Source organism: Nyctereutes procyonoides, unplaced genomic scaffold (assembly GCF_905146905.1).
Source record: "Nyctereutes procyonoides isolate TBG_1078 unplaced genomic scaffold, NYPRO_anot_genome, whole genome shotgun sequence".
In the NCBI taxonomy this organism is placed as follows: Eukaryota; Metazoa; Chordata; class Mammalia; order Carnivora; family Canidae; genus Nyctereutes; species Nyctereutes procyonoides.
The window spans coordinates 61,003,878-61,029,212 of NW_026575121.1; the positions used below are offsets into that span (position 1 = coordinate 61,003,878).

General features: G+C 55.9%; 1 protein-coding gene across 2 annotated transcripts in view; it reads right to left on the bottom strand.

Annotated features, from left to right (window-relative positions):
* The window catches only part of GAS6 (growth arrest specific 6), a 33,607-nt gene that overhangs the window by 5,029 nt on the left and 3,243 nt on the right, over positions 1-25,335 (bottom strand). For both annotated transcript variants that reach the window (XM_055335890.1, XM_055335891.1), the window contains exons 3-12: positions 16,591-16,615; positions 15,142-15,204; positions 9,533-9,655; positions 8,765-8,887; positions 5,689-5,811; positions 4,869-4,990; positions 4,285-4,403; positions 3,760-3,949; positions 1,407-1,571; positions 186-354 (exon numbers count right to left, since the gene is read on the bottom strand). In XM_055335890.1, coding sequence (XP_055191865.1) covers positions 186-354; positions 1,407-1,571; positions 3,760-3,949; positions 4,285-4,403; positions 4,869-4,990; positions 5,689-5,811; positions 8,765-8,887; positions 9,533-9,655; positions 15,142-15,204; positions 16,591-16,615 — 1,222 coding nt within the window. The remainder of the gene's footprint in view (positions 1-185; positions 355-1,406; positions 1,572-3,759; positions 3,950-4,284; positions 4,404-4,868; positions 4,991-5,688; positions 5,812-8,764; positions 8,888-9,532; positions 9,656-15,141; positions 15,205-16,590; positions 16,616-25,335) is intronic.

Below are 25,335 nucleotides of genomic sequence, written 5' to 3' on the forward strand. Positions count from 1 at the left end.
CCTCACTGGTTCCCTGGAAACCTTGACTGGGAGCAGCCACCCTGAGAGGTAGTCATAGGGCTGGGCAGTGGGGTGGGGCTCAGCTTCTCCTGGACTCTGCTGTCCAGGGAAGCTGTTCCCTGCTTTATCTACTTGCATTGTGTATGATCTGGAAGCATAAGCACCATGCCAGAGCCGAGACTTACTGTAATCCAGGCTGTAGAAGGCAAACCCGCTCCCAGGGTAGAAGGACCCTTTCTCCGTCACAGAGAAGCACTGCATCTTGGGGTTTGCTTTTACAGTCTCTTGGATGGTGGTGTCTTCACCATTCAGCCAGTTCCAGCTCCTCATACAGCCATCCAGGCGGGGGTTTATCTGGAAGGATGGAGAAATTCCAGTGGCTTCCTGGGACCACAGAGTCTCCCAGACACCAATGATGAGAGGCCATGTGGCTGGTGCCACCCTGCTCGGATGGATGGGATGCCCTCTTGGCTACTACAAGATGGACAAGTCCTACTTGTGGAGAGTATTTATTTCCCAAAACTCTCCTCACTGGACAAAATGAGTCCTTGCAGGACACCCAGCACTCACAGTGGGTCCTCACCCAAGCAAGGTAAGGGTATTGTGCATCCCATATGGATGCCCACCTTTTGTGTCTGCATGGGGTTTGCCCACTCATTCTCAGATCAGAGCGCTGACCACCCACGGGAAGGAAGTGGACGAGGGGATGGGTACACAGTGGTCTCTGGTACCTATGGAAATGTGGGTGTAGGGGCCGGGCATGCAGATTCCAGAGCACCAGGCACTTGCTACATGGTTTGGAGCAAATCGGTCACCCCTGCCTGTATTTGTGAAACAAGGAGGTGTAAACAGCAGCTATGGGACCCTGGAATGGGGCTGATGCTCGAAGTCATGTGTAGCACCTCCTCCTCCATTCCTGTAGGGAGGACCAGGCCAATACCTCCCACCAGGGGAACTGCAACATGCCCATAACCCATTTCTTCCATTGCATGGGAGTCCTAATCACAGGATGGACTCTGGCCACTGACATCCACAGGCTTGGTGAGGGAGAAATCCCAGTGAGGGTGAGGGTGGGGTGCAGGAGGGCTGAGGCCGGGCAGGGCAGCTAGGAGCGACTAATACCAAGCACCCCGTCAGTCCTGCTCCCCTATGGCAGGGTTAACAACACAAATGTTCTTGGGAATTGTCCAAAAAAGTTGACTATTCTTTTCGTTAAAGAATAATTTCATTGTGTTTTATCTCCACTGAAAAACAGGCATTTTTAGTATCATTTCAGAGGACTGAAATGAATCTCAGGCAGAGGTGCACCTGCTGCGTGTTAACCTCGGGGGGGGGGGGTGGCTGCCCAAGTGCAGTGAGCTTGTGGCCTCGCCTGTGCTGGGTTGATAACAGTACTCAGTACTCACAGGCTGGACCAAGTCCTTCTCTTTGAAGGGAATGCCTCCCACGGTAAGGTTCAGGTGGTACAACCCTCTGTCCAGCTGAAACAGATCCCCGGCCACCGCGATCTTCATGACAGCGTCTTTGTTCACTTTGATGACCAGATTCCGATCCAGCTCTTCCACGGAGATCTGAAGAAGACGGTGCTTTCAGGAGGTACACCTTCCAAAAGGGACCCCTGACCTTGGGGACCACGCCCCCATCACCACTGAGGGCCAAGCCACTTCCACCCTCAGGGAACAACATTCATCATGCATACACCTCACAATCCCCATGTGCCAACATGACCCTGGCGCCCCCTCCAGGCCCCTATGGGCCCCCCAGCCCTGCATGCCCTCTCCAGGGCCCCCAGCCCTGCCTCCCCACTCAGGGTTCCCCCAGCCCTGCCTCCCCTTCTGGGGCCCCCAGCCCTGTCTCCCCACTCTGGGTCTCCCCAGCCCTGCATCCCCGCTCTGGGCTCCCCAGCACCGGCTCCCCCCAGCCCTGCCACCACTCTCTGGGCACCCCCAGCCCCGGCTCCCCCCCTCTGGATCTCCCCAGTTCTGTCTCCCCTCTCTGGGTCTCCCCAGCCCTGCCTCTCCCTCTGGGTCCCCCAGCCCCGCCTCCCTGCTCTGGGCCCCCCAGCCCCAGCTCCCCACTCTGGGTTCCCCAGTCCTGCCTCCCCACTCTGGGGCCCCCTAAACTCAGCTCTCCCCTCTGGGTCTCCCCAGCCCCGCCTACCCCCCTCTGGGCCACCCCAGCCCCAGCTCCCCCTCCACTTCCCCTCCCACACCCAAACCACTTGTAGCCACCTCTCTGGTCCCATCCTGATGCTCCTCTAAGCCCCCCAGGAACTGCTTGCGGGGAGCAGGAATCCCACCTGACGTCATGCCTTCCATGTGGTGCTTTGCGTCCCCTCTATGCAGTGTTCAGTCCCATGTGCCCCACCCAAGGCAGGAGGACACATTTCTAAATCCCAGCAGATATTCAGGTGCCAGGTACAGCCTGGATATCGCGTGGGCATGTGGATTCACTCCAGAAGTTTCTGTTCTGGGCAGCCCGTGTGGCTCAGCAGTTTAGTGCCACCTTCAGCCCAGGGTATGGTCCTGGGGACCGGGGATCGAGTCCCACATCAGGCTCCCTGCATGGAGCCTGCTTCTCCCTCTGCCTGTGTCTGTGCCCCCCCCCCCTCTGTGTCTCTCATGAATAAATAAAATCTTAAAAAAAAAAAAAAGAAGTTTCTGTTCTTTCCTCCTTTCCATGCAGGGAAATTAAAAAACCCATCTCTAAACTCAGGGTGTCCTCCTAACCCACCAGAAGCCTATCAACTTCTTTTTTGGTTAAAGAGGGAAACATGTAGGTCCTTGAGTCAGAGTGTGGTCAAGAGGACACTGGTGTGTGTGTCAGGGCCGCTAGGAGCAGGAGTGCATCAGGGACCCTCAGGCTCCAAGCCCACAGGTGCCAGGTTCCTTGGGCAGAGCTCCTGTCATCTCGACCCCGAGGGAGCCCGCTTCCCCTTGGCTCTGCCATGTTATCTGAGCTCTGCGCTGGTGTCCCTCCCACTGCTTGGGAGACACTTGTGCCTCAAGAGCTCAAGAAAGAAGGCAGAGGTTAGCAAACATCCACATCACCTTTATTCAGAATTTCCCATTTTATCTTGACTTCTAAAGGGAAAAAGAATGCTTTTCTCTCTCAAGTGCTTACTTCTAAAAGCCCACTTCCAACTGGGGGCCTCTGGACTTCTGGAGGGGCCTGTGTGTCACAGGCTATTGTGTTCTGAGCATCAGGATGCAGGACAGGGCAGTGGCAAGACAGCTGCCCTTGGCACGGTCTCACCAGGAGCGAATGGTTCAGGCTCTGGGTGGTCAGGGCATTCTCCAGAAGGAGGTGCCCACGTGGCTGGGAGTGTGCCGGGGTTTCTGTGGGAATGGCACAGGCCCCAGAAGCCAGGTCCTGGGACGGTGCGGATGCATGGAGACAGGAGCTGTGCCCAGACCTCAGCCCAGGGACCCCCGCCTCAGCACTGTGGATGTTCTGAACGGGACGGTTTTCTGAGACGTGGGGCATCCTGTGTGCTGCAGGGTGACCAGCAGCCCTCTGGCTCGGACTCTGCTGCCAAGAGCAGCTCTGACAAGCAGCACCAGGACATAGCCAGGAGCTCCTGGTGGAACAGCCCCTGAGACCACAGCTCTTGCCCCAACACATGCAGACTTGCAGGGCAGGGGCCTGTGCAGTGTCCACTCACTGCTGACTGTGCAAACGCGTGAGCAAATGCCAGGGCCCTTCCATGGGAGTCCCATATGCCAGCCGGCCTGGGCCTGGAGTGGTGGCCACACTCACCGTCTGCCATGTGCCGTGGTTGATGACAGGCCCACTGCTGGTGACACGGCCGACACCATGGTAGCGGAGCTGCAGTTCCAGCCGGCCAGCCCGCAGGCCCAGCACGATCCAGGTACTGTCCTGATGGCCTCCAGCAAAGAAGAGGACGCCTTCAGGGTCATAGGTCCTGAAGTCGAATTCGGTGACCAGCCTGAGGGCCAGCACAAAAAAGAAACAAAACAGGTGATGCATGGGCTGGTGGCTCATGGCCTCCTGCCCCAGGGACCCAGACCAGCAGGGAGAGAGCAGCCGTGTGCAGGCAGCCTGGGATTCTTCCCTGAAGGCCAGAAGCACTGGTGGGCGCCCAGAGGCCCAGAGTTGGAGCCGTGCTGCTGTGGCTGGGCAGGGAACGGGCTGACTGCCTAGACCGCTGGGGTGCAGCCTGGGGCATGGCCCAGGGGTCTGTGGGCCCAGGGAGCATCAGGCCAGCCATTCCTCGGGCTCTGGTCCACTCTACTCTGTATTGTGTGAGCTGCCGCCTCTCACCTGGTGGGCTGTAGCCTTTTGAAGCGCAGTCTGATCACTGGTGTCCCGCTGAACATGCGACCCAGGTACAAGGACTTCATGCTTTTGGCCACATTGAAAGGCACGCAGGGCAAAATATCCTGTGGAGTGGGAGCAAGGGGTGTCAGGAGGGGCACACCTGGTTCAGCCCCTCCCCATCACACTGCCTGTCAGGATGCAATCGGGCCCTCCCCCTGCCACTCCGCCAGCCAGATGCACAAGCAGGTGGCACACAGACACCAGAGACTCTGTTACACTCAGACCGCCACAGCCCGGAGAGACCAGCAGGTATGAGTCCAAGAGGTGGGCAGGCTGGCCAAAAGCAGGAGGCTCCGACTGCACACGTGAGGCAGAGCCTGAGCAAGCAGACAGGGAGGGCAGAGTGTACTCTGGGTGTAGCCCCCAGGCTGTTGGGGGTAGGGAGCCACCAGGCCTAGAGAATTCATGCCCAGGACAGACACGCCCCCATCCTACATTGCCACCGGCCAGGGGACACTGGGCCTTCCCATAAAAACACCTCTTCCAGCACTGTCTTCCTGAAGGTTGGCTGCCCCGAGGGCACTTACCTCACAGGTGTTCATGTCTGGGGACAGCTTGAGGCCTCCACGTCCATCACAGTGGCAGCTGTATCCCCCTGGGGAGTTGATGCAGGCCTGCTCACAGCGTCCCTCCGCACACTCGTCCACATCTGCCACCACAGGGAAGATGGGCAAACCTCACCATGTGCAGTGCCCATGCCTTCTCTGATCGTGCACGCGGTTGGCTTGCTGTGAAAACAAGCTCCAGAGCACGAGCCTCAGGAGGCACCCACTCCCCAGCCCACCCCACGCTCCCCTGGCTCCCCAGCCATGAGCTGTGCTGGTCAGCGGTCTCCAATGTCTGCACACCCTCTGCAGTTTCTCAAGGGAAGCAGTCAGTATAGAGGCTGAAGGAGGGTTGGAGCACGGTACCAGCTCAGCGCATAAACCACATCTACGTGGTGCTTGGCCTGAGGGTCTAAAGGAGCCCCAGGGACACCCTGCAGGGAAGACAGAGGCTGGGACCACCCCACCTTTCTCTTGGAAGGAAGGGGAGGAAGATGCCCTGGACACAGCGAGTGCTCGTCAGTTGTCCCCAAACACAGCAGTGTGGCCTGAGAGCTCGTTCCTCCTAAATCCTGTGTCTGCAGCAGTTTGGAGAAGGCACCTAGTTGCTTTAAGAGGTACCTGTGGATGTATGTGTGTATGGCATGCACACACGTGTGATGTGTGTGCAAATGTGTGGTCATGCACACACATGAACACAGTGTGTATGTGTTCACAGGTGTGCATGTGGGGCGTTGCATGTGTGCACACATGTGTTCACAGGTGTTTGTGCCAGGGCCTGTGGGCAGCTGTGGAGGGGTACCTCGGCAGGCCTTCTCCTGGGAGCTGAATGCGTAGCCCTCATCACAGAGGCAGGAGTAGGAGCCAGGCAGGTTCTGGCAGCGCGCCTCCCCGCAGGCAGCTCCATTTGCACACTCATCCACGTCTGCAAGAGAAACCAGAGCCCTTGACCAGGGTTGTCTCCTGGTCGGTAGGGGAGGTGCTGCAGCGTGAGCCACAGCCTTGGGTGGCCTCAGCTCCCAGGGTGACTAAGCCCTCCTCCCGTCCACTGGACTCTGCAGCCCCGGCGGGCACGGCGGGCGTGGTGGATGTTTCTGCCTGGGGTCCCGGCTGAGGAGGTTGATCTCAGACTGCTGGATGGGGCTGAGCTCGTCCAGGGCCAAGCACTGGAGCCCAGGATGGGGACGTCCAGTGGAGGCCCCCAGGCTCCATTCACCTCCTGAGGGATGACCTCCAGCCACACACCCCAACTCTCCGTTGGAAACCAAACACACTAGTGGTGAATTATTGAGGCTCATCCTGAGGCTCATCCATCTGCTACTTTGGCAAAGAACAAATACAAAAACCTCTGCACTTAAATCCTGTTTCCTCCAGGGGCAGAACGAATATCTGGGACATGCAATTATTAGTCCAGACGACATGGATCCCTCAGACGGCAGCGGGACACCCGTGTTGCGGAGCCTCAGATGGAGCTCATCACAAGGGCAGCCTGCCAGCAAATAGGCTCTCAAACGTGGCTCAGTGAGCGTAGGAAGGAGCTCTGGCAACAGCACGCGGCCCTGAGACACAGGCGTAAGGCTGCGGGTTCCCTCTGTCCACTGACTCAGTGTGGATGCTTCTGAACCTGAATTTCAGTCCAAGAGCCAGGCCAACCATGTCCAGGAGCATGGGAACCCGGCTCCGCAGTCCTGATTGCACCGGGGAGGATGTGGGTGCTATGCATACAGCTTGGCTGCAGGACACGGGCCACCCCAAGAAGGATGCCTCGTAAGCACAAGCTCTCTGAACACCACCCGTAAGGAGCTGCCACGACAGCAGGAAAACCACAGGATGCTCCACGGCCCCTGCAGGGCTTGTGACGGCGGAGGGGCTGGTGGCTGGAGGGCCCAGACCCACCAGGGAATGGCCCACAGTGGCAGTGGCATGGGGGAAGGGTTCTCCGCGCTCTGGCACACTGCACTTTCCAGGCCAGCCCCTCCTCACATGCCCACCTGGCTCCATGCCACCCAGCTTTCTCTTCCCACGGTGGCTGTCAGCCACAGCAGCACCCCTATGATGCATAGGGCCGAGCTCTACCAGAGGACCGCTCTGACACCAGCCTCTCAGCACCTCCACCCTGCATCCTGCCAAAACCTGGCCCTTTGGAGATGCTGCGGTCCGGCCATTCATCAGAGCACGGTGACCAGGAAAACTGAGGCAGGCAGTGTGTGGGGCTGGCACCAGGCATGGGGCACAAGCCTAGACACAACCCTACAGTGTGCACCAAGGCCAAGAGGCCCGAGGCCCCCAGACAGGCCCTGCCCCTGTCCCCCGCCCAGGCCCTCATCTGCTTCTCCTCCTAGGACAGGGCCCCACCCGCGAGGCTTAGAGATCCCTCTCTGCAGTCAAGGAGCAATGACAGAAAGGCCAGAGCCCCCATTCCCAGGGTGCTGGGGGGCTGTAGAAGTGGAGCGACCGCAGCTCCTCCTTCCCAGCATCTCAGAGTCTGATCAAGGAAGACAAGATGGAAAGTCTGGGCCCTTCCACACCACACTGGAAAGGCCCCTCATTCCCCACAGCTTCCCTTGGCTGGGTCTGGGGTCCCAAGGTCCCCAAGGAAACAGGCGATGGCCAAGAGAAGGGGAGGTGTCTGTCAGCTGGTGTCAGCACAAGGAACCCTGGCTGCACAGGTGGGGCACCTGCCACGCTTGCTGTTAATCCATCACGCTAAGGAGAACACCTTTGTTCTGGGGGAAGGCACCAAGCACCAAGGTGCAGGGGATCTGTCAGCTCTCACACATCACAGACCTGGTGAATGAGTGCTAAGTAGACCCTCGTCACTCAGGGTCTCCCGAGGAGGTGCCCGTGGCACACAGCACATTGCCCAGGGGCGTGCAAACACCATGGCTCCGAGAACTCTCCCAGCAGCTGTGGGTGCATCACATGCAGACATGGCTCCAGACAGAGCCCGCAGGCCGGAAGTCCCTGGGGCCGTGGCCGTGCACGTCTGGCCTGGGTGCCAGCCGTAGCTCGAGGAGAGGACAGCTGTTTTCAGGTTGAGGCAGCAGGTGGGAAGGAGCCATGAATGATGACAAAAGTGGAAGCTGTTTTCCCAAAAGTGGGAAGGGCCCCCTGTCCTGTCTGACTCAGAGTTGACCCTGTCACCGGCTGTTGCGCAAGCCTTGCTCCTGAGGCCGCTTCTCCCTCAGTAGATCTGTTCTGCCCCAGGCAGGCCCGTAGTACGAGAGAACTGCCCAGATTCTCAGGGACATGCCAGTGGCAGGTGTCAGCAGGTCTGTATTGGAGGGCAGGGAGCAGAGGGAGGAAGAGACAGCCCCCCTGTAAAGTCGGGTACCCCTTTTGCAGCCCGGCCAGCCACAGTGTGCAGACTTTCTGGGGTGGTCAGGGCACTGGACCCCAGGGGCCCCAGACTAAGGAGGGTGGCTGCCTTCTGCTTTGCTCAGTGGCCAGCCCACCTCTGCAAGAGGGAAGTGGGTGAGGGGGGAAGCCAGCTGGGTGGGTGTAGACAGGTGCCACCCCTGGGTGAGAGGGAGCCTGTGTGCTCTGGCCCCAGCATCTGGGCTCCGTCCTGGGCTCCTGGACAGATAAACCAGATGCAGGCAGCTGCATCCTGGGGCGGGGGAGGTCTCAGCCAGGCTGGCCATGCACAGATCCCAGTGAATCATCCTGCGCTGGGGCCAGGGCAGCTCCCCATGGCCGCTGACATGCCCGGGCATGTGCTCAGCTGGATGCCCCCCCCCCACCTGTCCCGCCCCCCAGAGCCTGCAGCCTCTTGCAGAGGAGCAGATGTGGCTGCCAACCTCAGCAGTCTGGCAACTGCATAGACAAACCCGGGGAGAACTTGAGAGGTGAGGGGGAGGCTCTGGGCCGGGCGTTACCTTGGCAGGTCCTGCCATCATGGGAGAGTGCGTAGCCGCTGTAGCAGGCACAGTGGAAGCTGCCCGGCTTGTTGAAACAGATGTGGTTGCAGCCCCCGTTCTGCTGGCCACACTCGTTGACATCTGGGCACAGGACACAGAGAGACCAGGGAGTGTCCGCAGGGAGCATGCCATGGCATCTGCACGCCTGTCTGTGCCGTGAGTGTGAGGGCACAGGGAGACCCTGATGGGACCATCCCTGGCCAGCTTGGTGGCCGCCAGTGCACCCAGGAGGAGGGCAAGGGCTAAAAGAGGATGGATGTGACCAGGCAGCCTCTGGGCCCAGACTCAGCCCGGACACACCTCCCCAGGGCGGCCGGGCACTGTGGTGAGGGGCTGCCTCAGGTTACTGGATCCTGGGGCAGATGGGGATGCTGGCCCTGAGACTATCTCGTCACCATAGCCTGGGCCCTATGGTGGTGCCTTCCTACTTCCAGGCCGCACCCCCTACTTCCGGCAGCACCCGATGGCTCCTCCAGCTGGACAGCCCCCAGCACTTAGAGGCGAGAGCAGGGCCGGCCCACACCCTCTGAATACTCCTGATCTCAGGGGACGTGAGGGGCCTGCTGGCCTCCCTGAGTGGCCAAGGGAGCCCTTGGAGGGTGGCCGGTGAGGAGGGGCCAGGTCCCCGGGGGTAGGGCAGGGTGGAAACAGAGGGATGGGCCACAGTCCCTGCCCTGGGAGCCCCCGCCTCATTGTTGCACAGCTGTGGCTGCAGGGCCGCCTCACCTCTGTCGCAGAGCCGCCCCCCCCAGCCGGCTCGGCACTGGCAATAGAAGTTGCCCATGAGGTCTTGGCAGACTTGTGTCCCCTCCTTGGTGCAGGGGTTCGGGGAACACTGGTCAGGCAGATCTGTGTCAAAGGAAGGGAGAGAATGGTCAGCTAGGAGGGACTGACCTGGGGTGAGGACGCTGAGGTAGGCCCAGGCTGGTGGCACAGACCCCACTCCCGGGGTGGGGTAGTGGAACTGGGTCAGCTTGGAGGGAGTGACCACCTCCCCATGGGGCAGTGGAGGAGGATAGGGCAGGGCCTGGCCAGGCTCCACATGCTCTGACCCCTCAGGGAGAGGCCCACAGACCCTTGGCTGACCCAAGGGGTCGCATGAGGAACATGCCTCCACCTTCCCAGGCCAGGCACCTGGCCACTCAAACCCTGCCATGGACACTCGCCAACACCTCCCAGGCAGGGCGTGGCTGCTGCAGGAACCCCCACACTGGCTCCCTGGAGAGGAGCTGCCCTGCCCTGCCCTCCCAGAGAGGAGCACCAGTGGGTTTGCTCCGATCCCCTTGCTGGAGGGTGTCTCCCTGGTCAGAAGTGTCAATCACGGGAGCCATTTCCACTCCTTGGGGGGCTACGCATCCACAGAAGCTCCAGCTCCAAAGGAGCATCACCAGCTCAGAGGCTGAGGTGGGGCCCCACCCACGGAGATGTGCACTCCAGGTGCTGGTGGTTGGGAGCTGCACTCCAAGAATCCTCTACAGGGCTATGGCTGAGCTGGGTGGGCTGGTGGGCATGGAGGGCAGAGGAACCACTGGTCTTAGGGAGATGCAGGGTCTCCAGGGACTCTCAGTAAGTGGAGCTGATTCCTGGGGTCACTGTCAGCCTGTGCTGCACACGGGTCCAACCAACTTCCCCAACGCCTGTCTTGCAGGTCACACGGCAGGCACGAGGGTCCCACTGCAGGTCAGCCTGCCCTGACCCCCAGCCGTCCTATGGGTCTGCTCCAGGCTTTGTTCTTTGACACGCCACAGCTGTGCAGACGGTAAATGTGTCCTGGTGGCTCTGTTGGTCCCTATCTCTCTCTGCTCTCTTCCTGTGTGGACACATGCCTCATCCAGCTCTGGACAGCATGGGGCCCATGGCTGAGGCCCAAAGCAAGGGCCAGGGCTGAGGGGACCGTGACACCTCGCTGCACCTGAGGCCTGTGCCCCTCAGCTGCATTGACAATCCATGGCAAAACCTTGCTACTCTGGATTGTTCTGTTGTCGCTGGAGGGCGACCAACAACATTTCCAGCTGCCATGGGGACTGTGACCTTCAGTGGTGGAGACACATCCCCGGGCCCGGCGGGGGTGGCCGGGCCATGGAGGGAGCAGCCCAGGCCATCCTCACCCCACGCCACCCTTTCCAGAGCCATGTCCTGCAGGACCCTCACCAGGTACAATTGCTCCCTTTATACGACAGAAGTGACTTGCCCACTGCAAACCGTGGGGTGGGTGGGCAGCGTTGGCTTGTCTGACTCCTGGGTGACCAGGGTATGACAGCTCTGCAGCGTTTCTCTGCCCAAATCAACAGGGCCAGTAAGATGGCTCAGTCCCATGTCTATCCTGCGGGAGGCTGGCCAGGTGGGAACTCAGCACCAATGTATCACTGCTGTCTTAAAATGATGACGTTTCTAGCCCAACACCAGGTTTGGGCACAGCATTTCTGCCACCGGACTTGCTCCTGCTCAGCAGCAGCAAACCCCTAGTAGAGCCGCTCCTCTGCCTTGCCGGCTGGGGCTCGGGCCACACCCGCTGGCCTCCACTGGCCCCAGAGGTACCAGTCCAGACTCAGCAGAGCTGTGTCCCTTTGTCCCACACAGGTGAGTGACCCTGTCACAGAGGGGCCCCACTTCTTGGGGAACTTGTAGAGTTTCAGGGCAAGGTACTGCCTTCCACTGTAAGCAAATAGGGACTGAGTCCAGAGTGAGGAAACGGAGCATGGGAACAGCGTGTCCCCCTGCCCAGAGCTGGCCAGTCACCCCAGCAGCCATGCCACTGCGCCCGGCTGTGCCGCCGGTGACGCTCTGAGCGCAGGAGGGCCAGGCCGTGAGGGCCAGCCCAGCGCCAGCACCAGAGATGGACTCTGAAGGCAGAAGGGGTCATATGCTGCGGCCCAAGGGGCCCCAAGGGAGGGAGGGAGTGGGAGGTGGTGTGTCTCCACTCGACATATGTGGTTAAAGACTGAGTTATATACAAGTGCATAACTGAGCATTTGGCGTGAGGCCTGGTTAACTAGAATTTACCTAGAATGCCTGAACCCCTTTTAATAAAACCTCTGTGGGTGGCACTGTGGTGGGGCTCCAGCAGAGCAGCCTCCCAACCCCACCATGGCTTGTGTCTGCCGCCCTGCTGCACAGCTTCTCTCCAGGACCTAAGGGGGCCGCAGAGCTGTGTGTGCACCCAGCAAGCAGCAGAATGAGCGACACTTCGGATGCGTGGGTGAGGACAAGCCTCTGCAGGCACCAAGGGCACCACTTCCTGCCCAGCCTGAGCGCCAGACACAAGAGGCCTTTGGGGACAGGCACCCACAGCCCCAGGTGGCGGTGCTGCTCTGAGCCGGCGGGGCTGCCCCTGGCAGGAGCCTCTCTTGGCTGCTTTAGCGCCCTGTTCTCTAGATCTGAGGGTGATGACGGGCTCCAGAGCGGTGCCCACTGTGACTAACAAGAAGGGGCTCCTCAAATGGGGCTGGACAGAAGGTGGAGAGTCAGTGGGAGGAAAGCCCCAGGCCAGGAGTGAGAGTGGGGCTGAGGGGAGGCCCCTGGGCATGCTGAGAGGCAGGCTCCATGAGGCTGTTGCTTTGACTTTAACAATAATGAGCAATCAAGCACTCAGCTATGCCTTGTGCCTAGTGGCCATGAAATAAGATGGCTTTCGGGAGGGAACCGATGAAAACAGCATGAAGTGCCTCCAGAGTCCTGTGCACGGAGGCCTAGAGGTGTGGCTCTGGGGGTTGGGGGCAAGTAGGGCGTGCGTGGGTCCTGAGCGCCAGGCCTCGGGTCCCTGTCCTCAGCTATCTTCACATGCAGCTGAGTAAGGATGGAACCTCAGGCTTCAGAGAATTGAAGGAGCACAAACAGCAAGTGGTCACACACCCATGGAGGATGACCCAAGGGCAGGATGGAGAGGCCAGGAGTGGGAGGCGGCGTCCCGATGGGCTGGGATCTCCTGCAGCCTGGCAGTGGCATGAGAGCTGTCCTCTGATGCCAGCTCAGAAACTCCCCTTCCTCCCGCACTCCTGCCACCAGAGCACAGAGTCTCCAGCCTACTCAGAATAAATCTGTGGTGTTCAAACAGTTCAAGTCCCTCTAGCCATGAGATCTCTAGCGGGCATGACATGGCCCAGGACTGTGACAGTCTCCCTTTAAGCAAGACCTGGGTGACTTTACACTAATGCTGTTGGAACAAGGGGCTGCCATCTAGAAACTGCAATGCTCACACCGCCAGGAGGTATGAAGCTCCGGGAAACTGTTTATGATCTCCAGAAAATCATAGTCTATGACCCAGGAACTTAAACAATCTAGTCAATTTGGAGACATAATTTGAAAGGAAGAAACCGATTTAGCAGATTGACAACAATAAAAAAAATTGATAAAAACAAAAAGCCAAAATGACACAAAACTAAAACTGCCATGACACACCCCTGATGTCTGCCTAAGGCCTTGGGGAGGTCAATTCAGCCCTGGGAGACGCCAATGTCACAGGGAGGCTGAGGAGGGGGCTTGCCCCAGGTCGCCCATGAAGCATGGGCTGGTTCTGGCTGCCCTGAGTTAAGAGGCACTTCTACCCAAAATGACAGAGCCCAGTGGGCTCTGCACCTGTTAGGTGACACTGCCTGGGGCTGAAGGGGGTGGGGGCTGAGCAGCAGTGCCACCTTACCCTCCCCTTCCTGATTTAAGTCAATCATTTCTCTGCTCATCTGGGCTGGGTTTGGACTGTGCCCACATGTGGACAGGTGGGAGGCCAGACGCAGCAGTTCTGCTACCGAGTCAGGCCAGACAGGCCCTGTGAGCAGCCGTGGGTCCTCCTCTGCCTTCCTGGCTGCCTTGAGGGGGCAGGCCGCATGTGTAACGCAAGCCTCTGCAGCTGGGGCTGGGCGCTCAGAGCCCACTGCCCAGCACATGCAATGAACAGACTGACTGCTGGGCTTGGGGGCGACCAGGCAGCTCGCCTTGCGAGGTGCTCAGACCCAGGCCAGGGCCAGCGTTCTTAGAACTCATGTGACAGGACAGCAAGCAAAACGGCAGCTTCAACATGCGATCATTTAAAATAACATTAAATATGGGATCCCTGGGTGGCGCAGCGGTTTGGCGCCTGCCTTTGGCCCAGGGCGCGATCCTGGAGACCCGGGATCGAATCCCACGTCGGGCTCCCGGTGCATGGAGCCTGCTTCTCCATCTGCCTGTGTCTCATCCTCTCTCTCTCTCTGTGTGACTATCATAAATAAATAATAATAATAATAAAAAAGAACTACTTTAAAAAAAATAACATTAAATAAATAAATAAGTAAATAAATAAGTAAATAAATAAATAAATAAAATAACATGACTACATAAAAAAGATGCATAATGAGCTTGGAAAAATTGTGGTACTTTTAGGACAAATGGCTAATCAAGAGCTCCTATAAATTGAGAAAAACAGGCAAAGCATATAAAGAGAAAAACATAAACAGAAAGACTAGCCATAATCTTCACCGTTGATATTGAAGGAGACCAAAAAGTAAAAACATGTGTTAGCCTGCCGGGCATGGGGACGGCCATCTTGCTTGCCCACTGCCCAGGGGTGATCAATGCTGGATCTGCATCAGAGTGAGTGATGCCGCGCAGGCTTGGGGCTGCACTCCCACCTGGGAATCTGTCCCACAGACACACTTCGATGAGTGTGAGATTTGTCTGTGATAAGCAGCCCATGAGTCCGCCAGGAAACGGTGAAATAGTGCTACCTCCCCGTACCGGTACACTGTGCACGTGTGTGCACTCTGTACAGGCTGAGCTGGAAGACAACCTGCACGCAGGGCAGCAGAATGAGGTCAGGCACACCTATGGGAAGCTAGCATTTGTGCAAAGCCTAAAGTGCCTATGTGTTTACAGGTCTCAGAATATTCTGGAAGCCGAACTGGTTGATGAGGAGGCATGGCTGGATGCACTCACTCTTCACACCCATGAAAGGGTTAGGTTTGGTACTGTATGCATGTCCTGTCTATTTAAAGAACCAAAGCTGGGATGCCTGGGTGGCTCAGCAGTTGAGTGCCTCCCTTTGGCCCAGGGCATGATCCTGGGGTCCCGGGATTGAGTCCCACATTGGTCTCCCCACAGGGAGCCTGCTTCTCCCTCCACCTGTGTCTCTGCCTTTCTCTGTGTCTCTCATGAATAAATAAATAAAATCTTTTTAAAAAATAAAGAATCAAAGATTACTTGCTTATGAGAGAAAGTTCAGTGGAAAAAGATCAGAGCTCAGGCTGGTGCTACTGCTCCCTAGGATAAATGGAAATACTCAAGACCCCCTGAAAACCACAGCAGAGCCTGGAATGACCTGAATATGCAGGGCTGTGAAGAAGACAGGAAGGTGACAGACTTACTTTGAACACATGTAACAAAATCTGGGCTCTTTGTGTACGGAGATCCATGCTTAGTAATGCAGTCTGCAAGAGAGAGATGGAAAGAAGGTCATTCCTGCTGCAGGACACAGGACAGACCTTAGACCTGGTACATGGTCTCTGAGATATCTCTGGAGAAGAGACTGTCATGTTTATGGGGTGCTGAACCTGAGGCACAGGTCAGCTTTTGTATCACAGATCATTTTAACCCCAGCAGGCAAGAGAATGCCTTCACCAAAGAAGAGGAACTGTGTCCGAAGTCTGTCTGCAGCCTTTTCAGGGGATCCTTTTGCTTCTAACCAGAAGGATCCTGAGCTGCACTCAGGGAGCACTCTGACCACAGTCACAGTGATAAATTTCAATTGCAACAGACCCTGTCTGGAAACACCGGCCTTAATTAGAAAATCATTCTGCCTTGGGGAGCATGCCCACCTGCCCCATCCATCTGACAGGCGTGGGCAAAGGCGCATGGAAGCTTGAAGGCCTGCAGAGCAGGTATGGAGCTGCCATGGCCCCTGGCACTCCACCCTGCCCAGGAGGACCAGGTCCTGGCAAGCTGGAGGGCACTCCTGGCAAAGCTGCTCACCCTTTGCTTCTGGAAATAAACCGTGCACACCCTGGCAGGGGCCAGGTCTGTGGGAAACAGGCAGCCTGGGAGCGGGCGGGTTCCTGAGCTCTGCAGGGCCACTTACAGTTCCACTTCTCTGTTGCCAGATACAGACTCAGAGAAGGAACCTCTGAGAGGATGCAAAGCCAATGGAAAATCTACTAACATGCCCTTTGAAAAATCAAAAAGGAAGACCCTGGAATAGGTTTATTTCATTCTAAATGACATGCATCTAAAAACAATCTTAAAACGGTATTAATTAGAGGAGCAGTTCTCAGGGAAATCCAGGGCCTCTTTCTGATCATCCAGGTTAGACTCGGCTGTCATTTGTCCTTTCCTTTTCTCTGCTACTCGCACAGTGACGTCCCTGCTCAGTGACTGGGAGTGTCTGCTTATACATTCCTCTTGTTCAAATTAAACAAAAACATGTCCTCAGAGCTGATTAACAGTTTGGCAAATATCAACACGCGCAGCCCACATAACAAAGTTCTCTGGGGTCTTTGATAATTCTGGAAGCGCAGGGACCCTGAGACCAAAATGTCTGAAAGCCACTAAATCAATCACACTCCCAAACAGTGAGTTAATCCTGAAGTCAGAGCACAGAAGCCGTCTGCAAATAATGGCACCGGACTGAGTTAATGCGGCCCCTATGGCGTGAAAAACACAAGCAGGTGTTCTTCCCGGCGTGCTCTGGGTGGTCCCAAGCTCACTGTGTGATTAAGCAACCTCCCCTTCAGGAGTGACTGGGTAGATGTCTCTGATGTGTGTCACAGAGCCCCCTCTATTCTTTTGTGACACTTACAGAAGCAGGGATGTAAACTTACCTAAGTATCTTGGATAAAAATAGTCCTGCAGAAAAAGAAAAAGAAAGAACAACAGTTTACTGGCACAGCACAGGCTCACAAACAGCCCCTGAGGCAGCTGGGCAGTGAGACGGAGCCTTCCTCCCCAGCAGGAGAAACAGATGCCCAGAGACGCAGGTGTCTGAGGAAGGCAGGGAATTCTCCAGCCAGCCCAGCAACAGCAGAACACAATCACCCAGAAAGCCGCTTTCTGCCACAAAAGCCATGGCATAAGGAGAGAAAGTGGGAGGGCAGAGTCCAGGCTGCTGACTCGGCTTTTACAGAATGGTGCTGCAAAGCTGCTGACGTGATTAGACCTTCTGGAAGTAGCAACAGTGATGTCATTTAAGGGATGTAGGTGGTGCCCAGTAAAGTGTCTCATTGGGTGAGGAGCACCACAGTGTAATCCCTAGACCCTCCCCACCGCCAGGCTCCTCCCACAGCTGTGCAGACCTTGGTAGGATCATCAGCACATGGGCACTGATTGGCATTTACTGTATTTGTAAGACACTGATGCTGGAATGAGGTATGAGGGCATAAGCCAGGGTCTTTCTGTCCATGAATGCAAATTAAGAGGCCTGCACCGTACAAGTTGGCTGTCAAATACAGGACCTGGCTAGCAGCAGGGACCATCCCCAGGTCCACAGCTCCAGCCACAGACGCCAGGCCCCAGGGTGGTGAAAGTGGCCCCCACCCGTCCACTGTTGTCTCCACTCAGGGTCCCCCATGGGGCAGCTTGGCCCTAGACACGTCTCCTAATGGAACCTGCCACAAGGTGCTGGGTTTCAGGTGGAACTGGTGCAGGTCTGTGACTATACATCATTCTATCCGACCCTCGCAACCATGTCAAGGTCTTTTAAATTAACCCTGTCATCAGAGATGAGGAGATGGATGTTCAGGACGCACGGTGGCAATTGGCCAAGGTCAGGAAGCCAGGACGAGCTCCCAATGGCACACCATCATCATCCAAAACCATGCTGATGAGATCTGGCATTGCATTTGCAGTGACAGACAGAGGGGATCCCTGGGCTGGCCACATCTGGCCGGCTGCATGTCCTGGTCCGGCACAACCCTACCTGTCCCCTTCCCTCATTGTTTACAACAGCCTGGGCAGTGATGCCAAGGACACTTGCTAAACACCCTCAGATGTGTTTTCAGAAATTAATGTTCTGGTAGAGATGGTTCAAAAAGACTCATAACTTCTTTAAAAGAACAGTAATGGTCAGAGAAAGTCTGTTATTTCAGCTTGTGTGACACTTACAACAGTGACGTTCAGACAGATGCGACAGTGGCCCGACCTGGTGGGCAGAGCTCCACAGCCAGGGCGGGGGCACGCCTCCACACCAGCATTCAGAGACCCCTACCACCCACTCTCACCCCTGTGGTTGCTTTTGGTCACGGGCTGGCAACTCTCTGGCCCGGAAGGTGGGCGAGGCCAGGGGAGCTCTGACAAAGCCCTGGAGCTGGGGTCAAGCAGGCAGAGACATCTTCTGGGTTTAGAGGGATGACAGAGGCCACAGTCTTTCAGTCTTTGTCACAAAGGGAAGGACTCTGGTTCAGGAGGAAAGATTTAGGATGGATGCACCATGTGTCCACTCAGAAAACCAAGAAAGAGACTAGAAACAGTGAAGAACCATGAGCAGAGTACCAACTGTCATAAATGGTGGCATTACCACACCTTTCCGGAAAGCTCTATTATATCTTTCAAAACCATGATTACTACTAGTTATGTGCCATATGTTTTAATGAGTTCTGTTGTTGTGGAAAAGCATCACTGATAGAAAAATCATGTGTACCTCCCTTCAGTTCACCACACCTATGAGAATGAGAGTTTTGAAACCTTAGGGCCATACATAACCTGGTGACAATTTATTCTAATTTGTGCACTTGATTTATTTGGGGAGGGGAGGGTGCTAATTTGGCTGCTAATCTAGGCCAGAGATGGTTAAGCCTGAATAACTGCAAAGCTGGGATGGATACAACTAAAATCACTATGCACTCTCCCAAGAGAAAGAGACATTTCCAACTGTCCTTCAAAGTTCTGACCAGAGAGGAGGACCCACGGAAACCTCTGTGAGTGACGGGCACTGGACAGAGAACACAGAGCTGTCCCTGCCTGAGCCACAAATCGGCTACACATAAACCGTGGCCCGAGGATCAGGAGCTGGGTTTACTTTCATGAGCGTCACCCCACAGGGATCCTCAGAGCAGAGGCCATAGCTCAACCAGGTTCAGAACCAGAGATCAGTGACCTATAAACATGCGTTCTTTCTTTTTGATCACACAAGGAGCAAAGCCTGGCACAGAGCTGCTAAATGGTGGGGTTGGGGTCAGGAGCAGGGAATGGCCAGGACCATTGTGTTGGAAATGGGGCCATTTGTCACCTGGCAATCATTTTTCTCAGGGGTTTACTTCTGATTAACTTAAACAGTTAAAGATGAGAAGGGAGTGAGCAAACTGTAGGCCACTAACCTGTGAACTGAAGCTCCCAGAGAGAAAGGATGTACCTATATGTCTAGTATCTGGTCTGGTGCCAACCATCTCCCTGAAGGCCCTCAGGAGCCATTGCCAAACAGGTGAATTAATAATAGATGAATGGAAGAATGAGTGAATGGGTGGATTGAAAAGTGGACGGATGGGTACGTGGATGGATGGAAGAATGGATGAATGGGTGAGTAGGTGGATGGATGGAAAAGTGGATAAATGGATGGGTGGCTGGATATATGGAAAAGTGGATGGATGGATGGGTGGGTGGAAGAATGGATTAATGGATGGGTGAGTGGGTGGATGGATGGATGACCAGGCAAACAAAGAGTCTATAATTTTCACTGACTTGTACAAAGCATCAGATTCTTTATTTTATTTATAACACAGGTAAGCACAGTGGAAGAAAAATCTAAATTGATGCCCTTAGATTGTCTCTTTCAAAACTTGGAAGTATCAGTATTATGGTTCCTTAAGCTTACAAATTGCCAGTGCACTTTTTAATCCTTAGATTAACTGCCATTTGCCTAGCTTTCCTCCTGCCGTTCATCCCGAGAGTCTTGCACTCCCAGGGGGCAATGAGCCATGGTGCACGTGAGACAATTGAGTTGTCATCACTACTGGTAAGGACTGCCTGTGAGGGAAGCAGCCCTGTGTGGCCCTGTGTGGAGCACACATCCCATCTATGGGAGAGCGTCTGGTTCCAGCAGGCTTGGCACACTGGTCCTGGCTGAGAGCCCACTTGCTAGAGCACAGCCCTGTATAAACAGAATTGAACGCTCTAACAAACCCTGCCTTCCCCACAGACGCCATCCTGCCATGCCCCTGTTCCCTGTGGGTTTACAAACATGGGAATCTGTGCCCAAGGGCAGGCTCGGTCCACTGTCATCTAATGTGAGACTGGGCAATCTTTTCTGAAACTATAGGCCAGTGTTTCTGTGGGACAACCTCCTCTGTCTCTGCTCCTTAGTTATGTTGTCACCCAGATGGCCCCTTCCCTAAAGGGCCCATAGGAAAGGACAGCAAACAGGTGGCTGGTGAAATCCTTGGGAATTCCCATTTGTGGACAGAGTCTCCCAGCAGCCTCTGCTCTGCATGACCACTGGGACCCCCATCTGCCTGGCAGGGCCTGTGCCCCCTGAGCATCCCCAAGGGTCGCCACGTTCTCCCCGACCTTGGGGCAGTCAGTTCTGGAATGCCAGCTCCAGAAGTACTGGTGGCCTATGCAAGCCTGTTCGCCCAGCCACCTGTCCATCCCATGGCTCTGGAATGCCCCCCAAGGGCCTCGTGGCGCACTTTCTCCGCTGGGCCTGGTCTGAGGCTTGGTGGGCCCTGGAGTGATCTCTCTACCAAACTCTGAGAGCAGATCTGCCCTCCAAAATGCTCAAAACCCACACAAGCCTAGTTGGTCAAAATGTACATTACCAAGAGAGAAACATGACATGGGCTCAGAGTGATGTAGCTTATCAACAGGACCACATGCAGCTAGGAAGGTTCTAGAACTTGGTAGCTATAGCTCATAAATACCTTCACATCCAAATCTCCCTCAACTCTTTGAGTCCTCAGAGGCCAGCAAGGTCCCTGCAGGGACGAGGCAAACCAGGGGAACCAGGACAGCTTCCAGCCCTGATGTGGTGGCTCCTGTGCTTGGACGCTTACAGCCAGTGTGGTGGGGACATCCGCGTGTTATGAATGCACACACCTCCACGTCAGCTGTGCATAACTCCTACCTAGGACTTCTGTGTACATTTATACAATGTAACAGGAGCTATACATTAAGTACCACAAGTAGCAGTTTTTTCTCAATAGATTAAGAGTGTATTACTTCCTTTAATAAATGATGGCCTGAAATTTTGCTTCCAACAATCTTTAAATTATTTGACAAAGCAAGCTGAGACCTGTGTGTCACAGTAAGTTTGCTTATTTACATGACACAAATATCAGGTCTTTTCCATGAGAAAGGGTCAGAAAAATGGATTAATCCTTTGACCTTAATGCTATCCAGCTAACAAACTTGACTTCTTAGGGAAAAACTTGTCAAAGTTACGTCAACTTGAATTGCCCTTACTGGAGGAACTCACAACTGCGCTCTCACTGTTCTTATGACAGTTCCCAGAGAGATTCCCTGCTGTCAGTGGGCCAGCTAGGGCCCCCTCAGACTGCATGGGCCTGAAGGTTTCTCAAGCCCCAAGGCCACCATCACTCCACCTGTGCATGTTTTTCTAAGCATGATTCACACAAAATCCTTCTTTCCTTTCTTCCTCCCAAATCCCTCTCCTAGGACTCTCAAACCGGGTGCCTGCTTCAGCGTTCCAGAAGACAGAAGGAAACACGGCACCCCTGCCCATGCTGGGCCGCTCCCCAGCTCCTGTCGAGCCAAGAGCCCCTCTGGGCTGGCCCTGCAAGGTGCAGGCCCCAGAAACACCCCACAAGGCCACAGTGTTCTGCCTCCTTCCTCAGACGCTGCTGTGCATGTCTGTTGCTGGGAATTCCTATGGGGTCAAACCCCTGGGCATTATCACCCAGTGACAGGGCTGAAGGCTGAGGGTGGCTGCTCTCTGGGTCTCTGCAGTGATCCCCACAGCTGCACATACCCCCACAGCCCCCACACATCTCCCGGGGCCCAACACATGCTTGTGGGCCTGAGGCTGCGGGCTCCCAGGGAGTGGCTACAGCCCATGGGAAAGCTGGGGTCTTGGAGCCCTTTTCTTTTTAAAGATTTTATTTATTTATTCCTGAGAGACAGAGAAAGACAGAGAGAGAGAGAGGCAGAGGGAGAAGCAGGCTTCATGCAGGGAGCCCGATGTGGGACTTGATCCCGGGTCTCCAGGATCACACACCCCGGGCTGAAGGCGGTGCTAAACCACTGAGCCACTGGGGCTGGGGGCCCTTTTCATAACCAGCGTTAGGATGAAACATAACCCACAGGAGTCGCTCAGAAGGCCAACAGCTTCAGTGCTAACATCCTGACCCTGGAGCCCGGGGAACTGAGTTTCCATCCTTCTCCTACTGAGGAGCTAAATTGGACAAATCTCCACATGAATTCCAGGGCCTTGGTTTCACAGGCATCTGGAATGAGGGCTCACCATGGCATTTGACAATGCTATGACAACTGCTACTGCAAAATGTGTTTGTTCCTGGCTTAGGAAAGGGGAGTTTGAGTGCATTTTGGTGCCTTCCAGATTCATGCTAAATCATGGCAAGCATGTGAGGCGTGTCACTATGCATCTGGCACAGAAGAAGCACGGTGCATGCAGGCAGCAGCATCCTGGAGCATGCACCTGGCCAGTGCACCTGACCAGCGCAGTCGCGGCAGGCGCTCAGGGCCCACTCAAGGCGATTCTTCCGTCACCAATGGCGAGTCTGCCTTGGAACCTGGGGCTCTGCCACATGATGGGGTGGGTGAAGCACAAACCCACAGTCTTGACCCCTAACAACTGCCACCAGCAACCTCCTAATGGGTTCCTTCCTCTCAGCGGGAAGCACTGTGCTACAGAGATGTGTGTCCAACCAGAGGGGCACCCAGGGGCTGCACCTGTGTCTGCCACTCATGCGCATCATCCTGGGTGGATGCCCCAGCCCTGCCCCAGAAGCCCCCGTGAGAATGTGCACAGCTGTGGAGCTGGCCTATTCCCCGGGGGGCCGCTGAGTCCAGCTGTGTGATTTCTATAAGACTCCTGGTCCCAAGAATATGCCCCCACAAACTGAGTCTAGATGGCAGGTTTAGGGACAGATGTGGGAAAAAATGTGTGTTATTGCCATGGGCAGTGATACCAAAGAAATACTCTTCAAATTTGAAAACAGAAGTCTGAGAGAACAGATACTAGGGGAACATGTGACTATTTCATTTGAATGATAGGTTGTAATAGGTGTGATCACACAGGCCTGATGTGCTTCCCAACCTCCTCACTTCCAACTCCTCTTGGAAAGTTCAACAACTTTCGACGCACTGTACCCTGTTGGGGTCTCAGCAGGATCCTGGATGGACACAAGTACTGCAGGGGCACATGTCCAATGTCAAACGCTACCCCCTGAGCCCTGCAGGTGCTTTATCACAGAGACACCCCTGCTCCGAACATTAGGGGAAAGGAAAAAGTGAAGTGTGGGGAGAGTGGGGTACATGCTGGGGTCCTGGAGCAAAGGGATGAGCTGGGAATGGTTTGGAATGTCCTGGCCACAGTGACCTGGAATCTCAAGAAACAAGCCATAAGCATCCGATTCTTAAAAGGCTGTTTTGTTCCTAAATAACAAAGGCAGACGTTCAGTGTTTTCCAAAATTCTTTAATTGGTTTTGCGCAGATGCTGGGCCCACTGGCAAGGACGACATGCCATTCACAGGGCCTGATGTGTTATTGGGGTAGAGAGCCTAGTACATGTCCCTACATAGTCCTGCGGCAGCAGGCCTGCTGCCACTGGTCCTGGCCTCACCAGCCATCTATAGGCCCAACTCAGATGAAGCAAAACCAGCCCGCAACAGCAAATCCAGCCCCTGTGACTGGCTTCCTCAAGGCCTCCAGGAGGGGAGGCCTCAGTCCACAGGGGTCAGTGGGAGCAGGCTCTGTTTTCCCTGAGGATCCCAAGGAAGGAAATGGGCTGGGCTTGCGCAGGGTGGGGAGTGCAGGCACAGAGAACATGCATGGGTGACTATGCACCACGGAGGCTGATCTCAAGGCAGAGATGGAGTGTGGGGGACAGGTGGGCAGGTAGAGGCTATCCTGGAGGTTATGGCCAGGGTGTCACCTCCCTAGCCAGGGCACCACATTGCAGAGGCAAGTCATGAGGTGGGGGGCATGAGGTCCCCCTCTTCCTTCCTCCCCACCTCCTGCTGGGGCCTTCATGAGACCCCTTTGGCGACCCCAACAAGGGGTGACTTGAGGGAGGGGCTCTCCATAGCGATGCCTGTCCCCAAAGAACCTGAGCTCTTGGAGCAACGGGTGTCCTTGGAGGCCAGTGTTGCAGGGCTTTGAGGCTGACTGCACCCCTAAAACCCTCTGTACCGCTCCTGGGATCCCCACATCTGAGGGGCTTGAGGTGGTGGGGAGGTTAAGATGGGCCCCTGTGAGCTCAAGCACTGGCCAGTGGCCAAGCACTGAGGCTGGGAAGACCTCCTGGTGTGCTGCTGGCTGTGCTGTGTCACCCACACTGACTGCATTTCTAAACGAGGTTGTGGGTCAAGAACCAGGGCCTGGATTTTTTCCCTCCTGCCAGGGCTGTGGCTGGCTGCAAGGACCAGACACCCAGACGCTGCAAGGTAGAGAAACGGATCTCTGCAGCAAGTCCTGCAGCACTGGCTAAGTCTTTCGTCCAGAACCCTTTCTGGAAGCAAAAGCTGATTACAGAGATGGCATCTGGCATCTGGAACCCGACTGCCTTGAAGAATTTAAGTGGAAGGTGACTCTGCTGGGTTGGGCTCTGGTGAGCTTAGAGGATCCCAGCAGAGTCACTGGGGTCTCATCAATGGGACGCTGAACTGCATAAGAGCGATCGGGAGGGAAATGCCAGGCAGGGAGAGAAAACAGATAAGGAGGGAGTCTCGCGCCTCTGAGCCCTATGGCAGTGGGGAGCCTGGGACCCTCTCCAGGAGCCTGGGAACTGTCTGTCCCCAGGAGGGAAGTGGGTGGGTGGCCAGGATGCCTGGGAGTCAAGAAGGTCCCCAGACCCTTCCTTTCCAGCAGAGGTGTGAGAGAGCTTCCCCAAGCTCTCTCAGTCAGGAAGGAGCCAGTGTGCTAGAAGCTACCTGCTGTGAAGGTTACTTCCTTTCCCAAAGAGGAAGACAGCCTAGTCTGGAACAATCCAGACCAGGCAGGAACACCCTGCATGCAGTCAGAGCTCCAACAGCCTCCAAACACCAGAAAGCAGCAGGACACTTGCAGCCCAGAGTGCTGGAGCCCAATCAGCCGAGGGGGCAGGGCTGAGCTCCCCCACTCCAGCCCAGGGGCTCACATGCCAGCGTGCCCCCAGAGCCCTGGGATTGGAACAGGAGGGCAGCACTGCCTTCCCTGGCAGCAGCAAAGACTGGAGCCAGGACCGGGCAGGCATGCATGGCTCCCACTGAGCCAGACACTGAAGACAGGCTGGCTGCTTGCAGAGCTCCCCCATGGTGACAAGGGTGACCCCTACCCCTGGCTCCAACCCCAGCCTGGCTGCTCCCAGCACTCCACAAGTCAGGGGCTAAATCCAGACAGCAGAGCCGACAGTCTTCACTGCCATCGACACAAACATAGGTTAAAACCCAGCTGACCT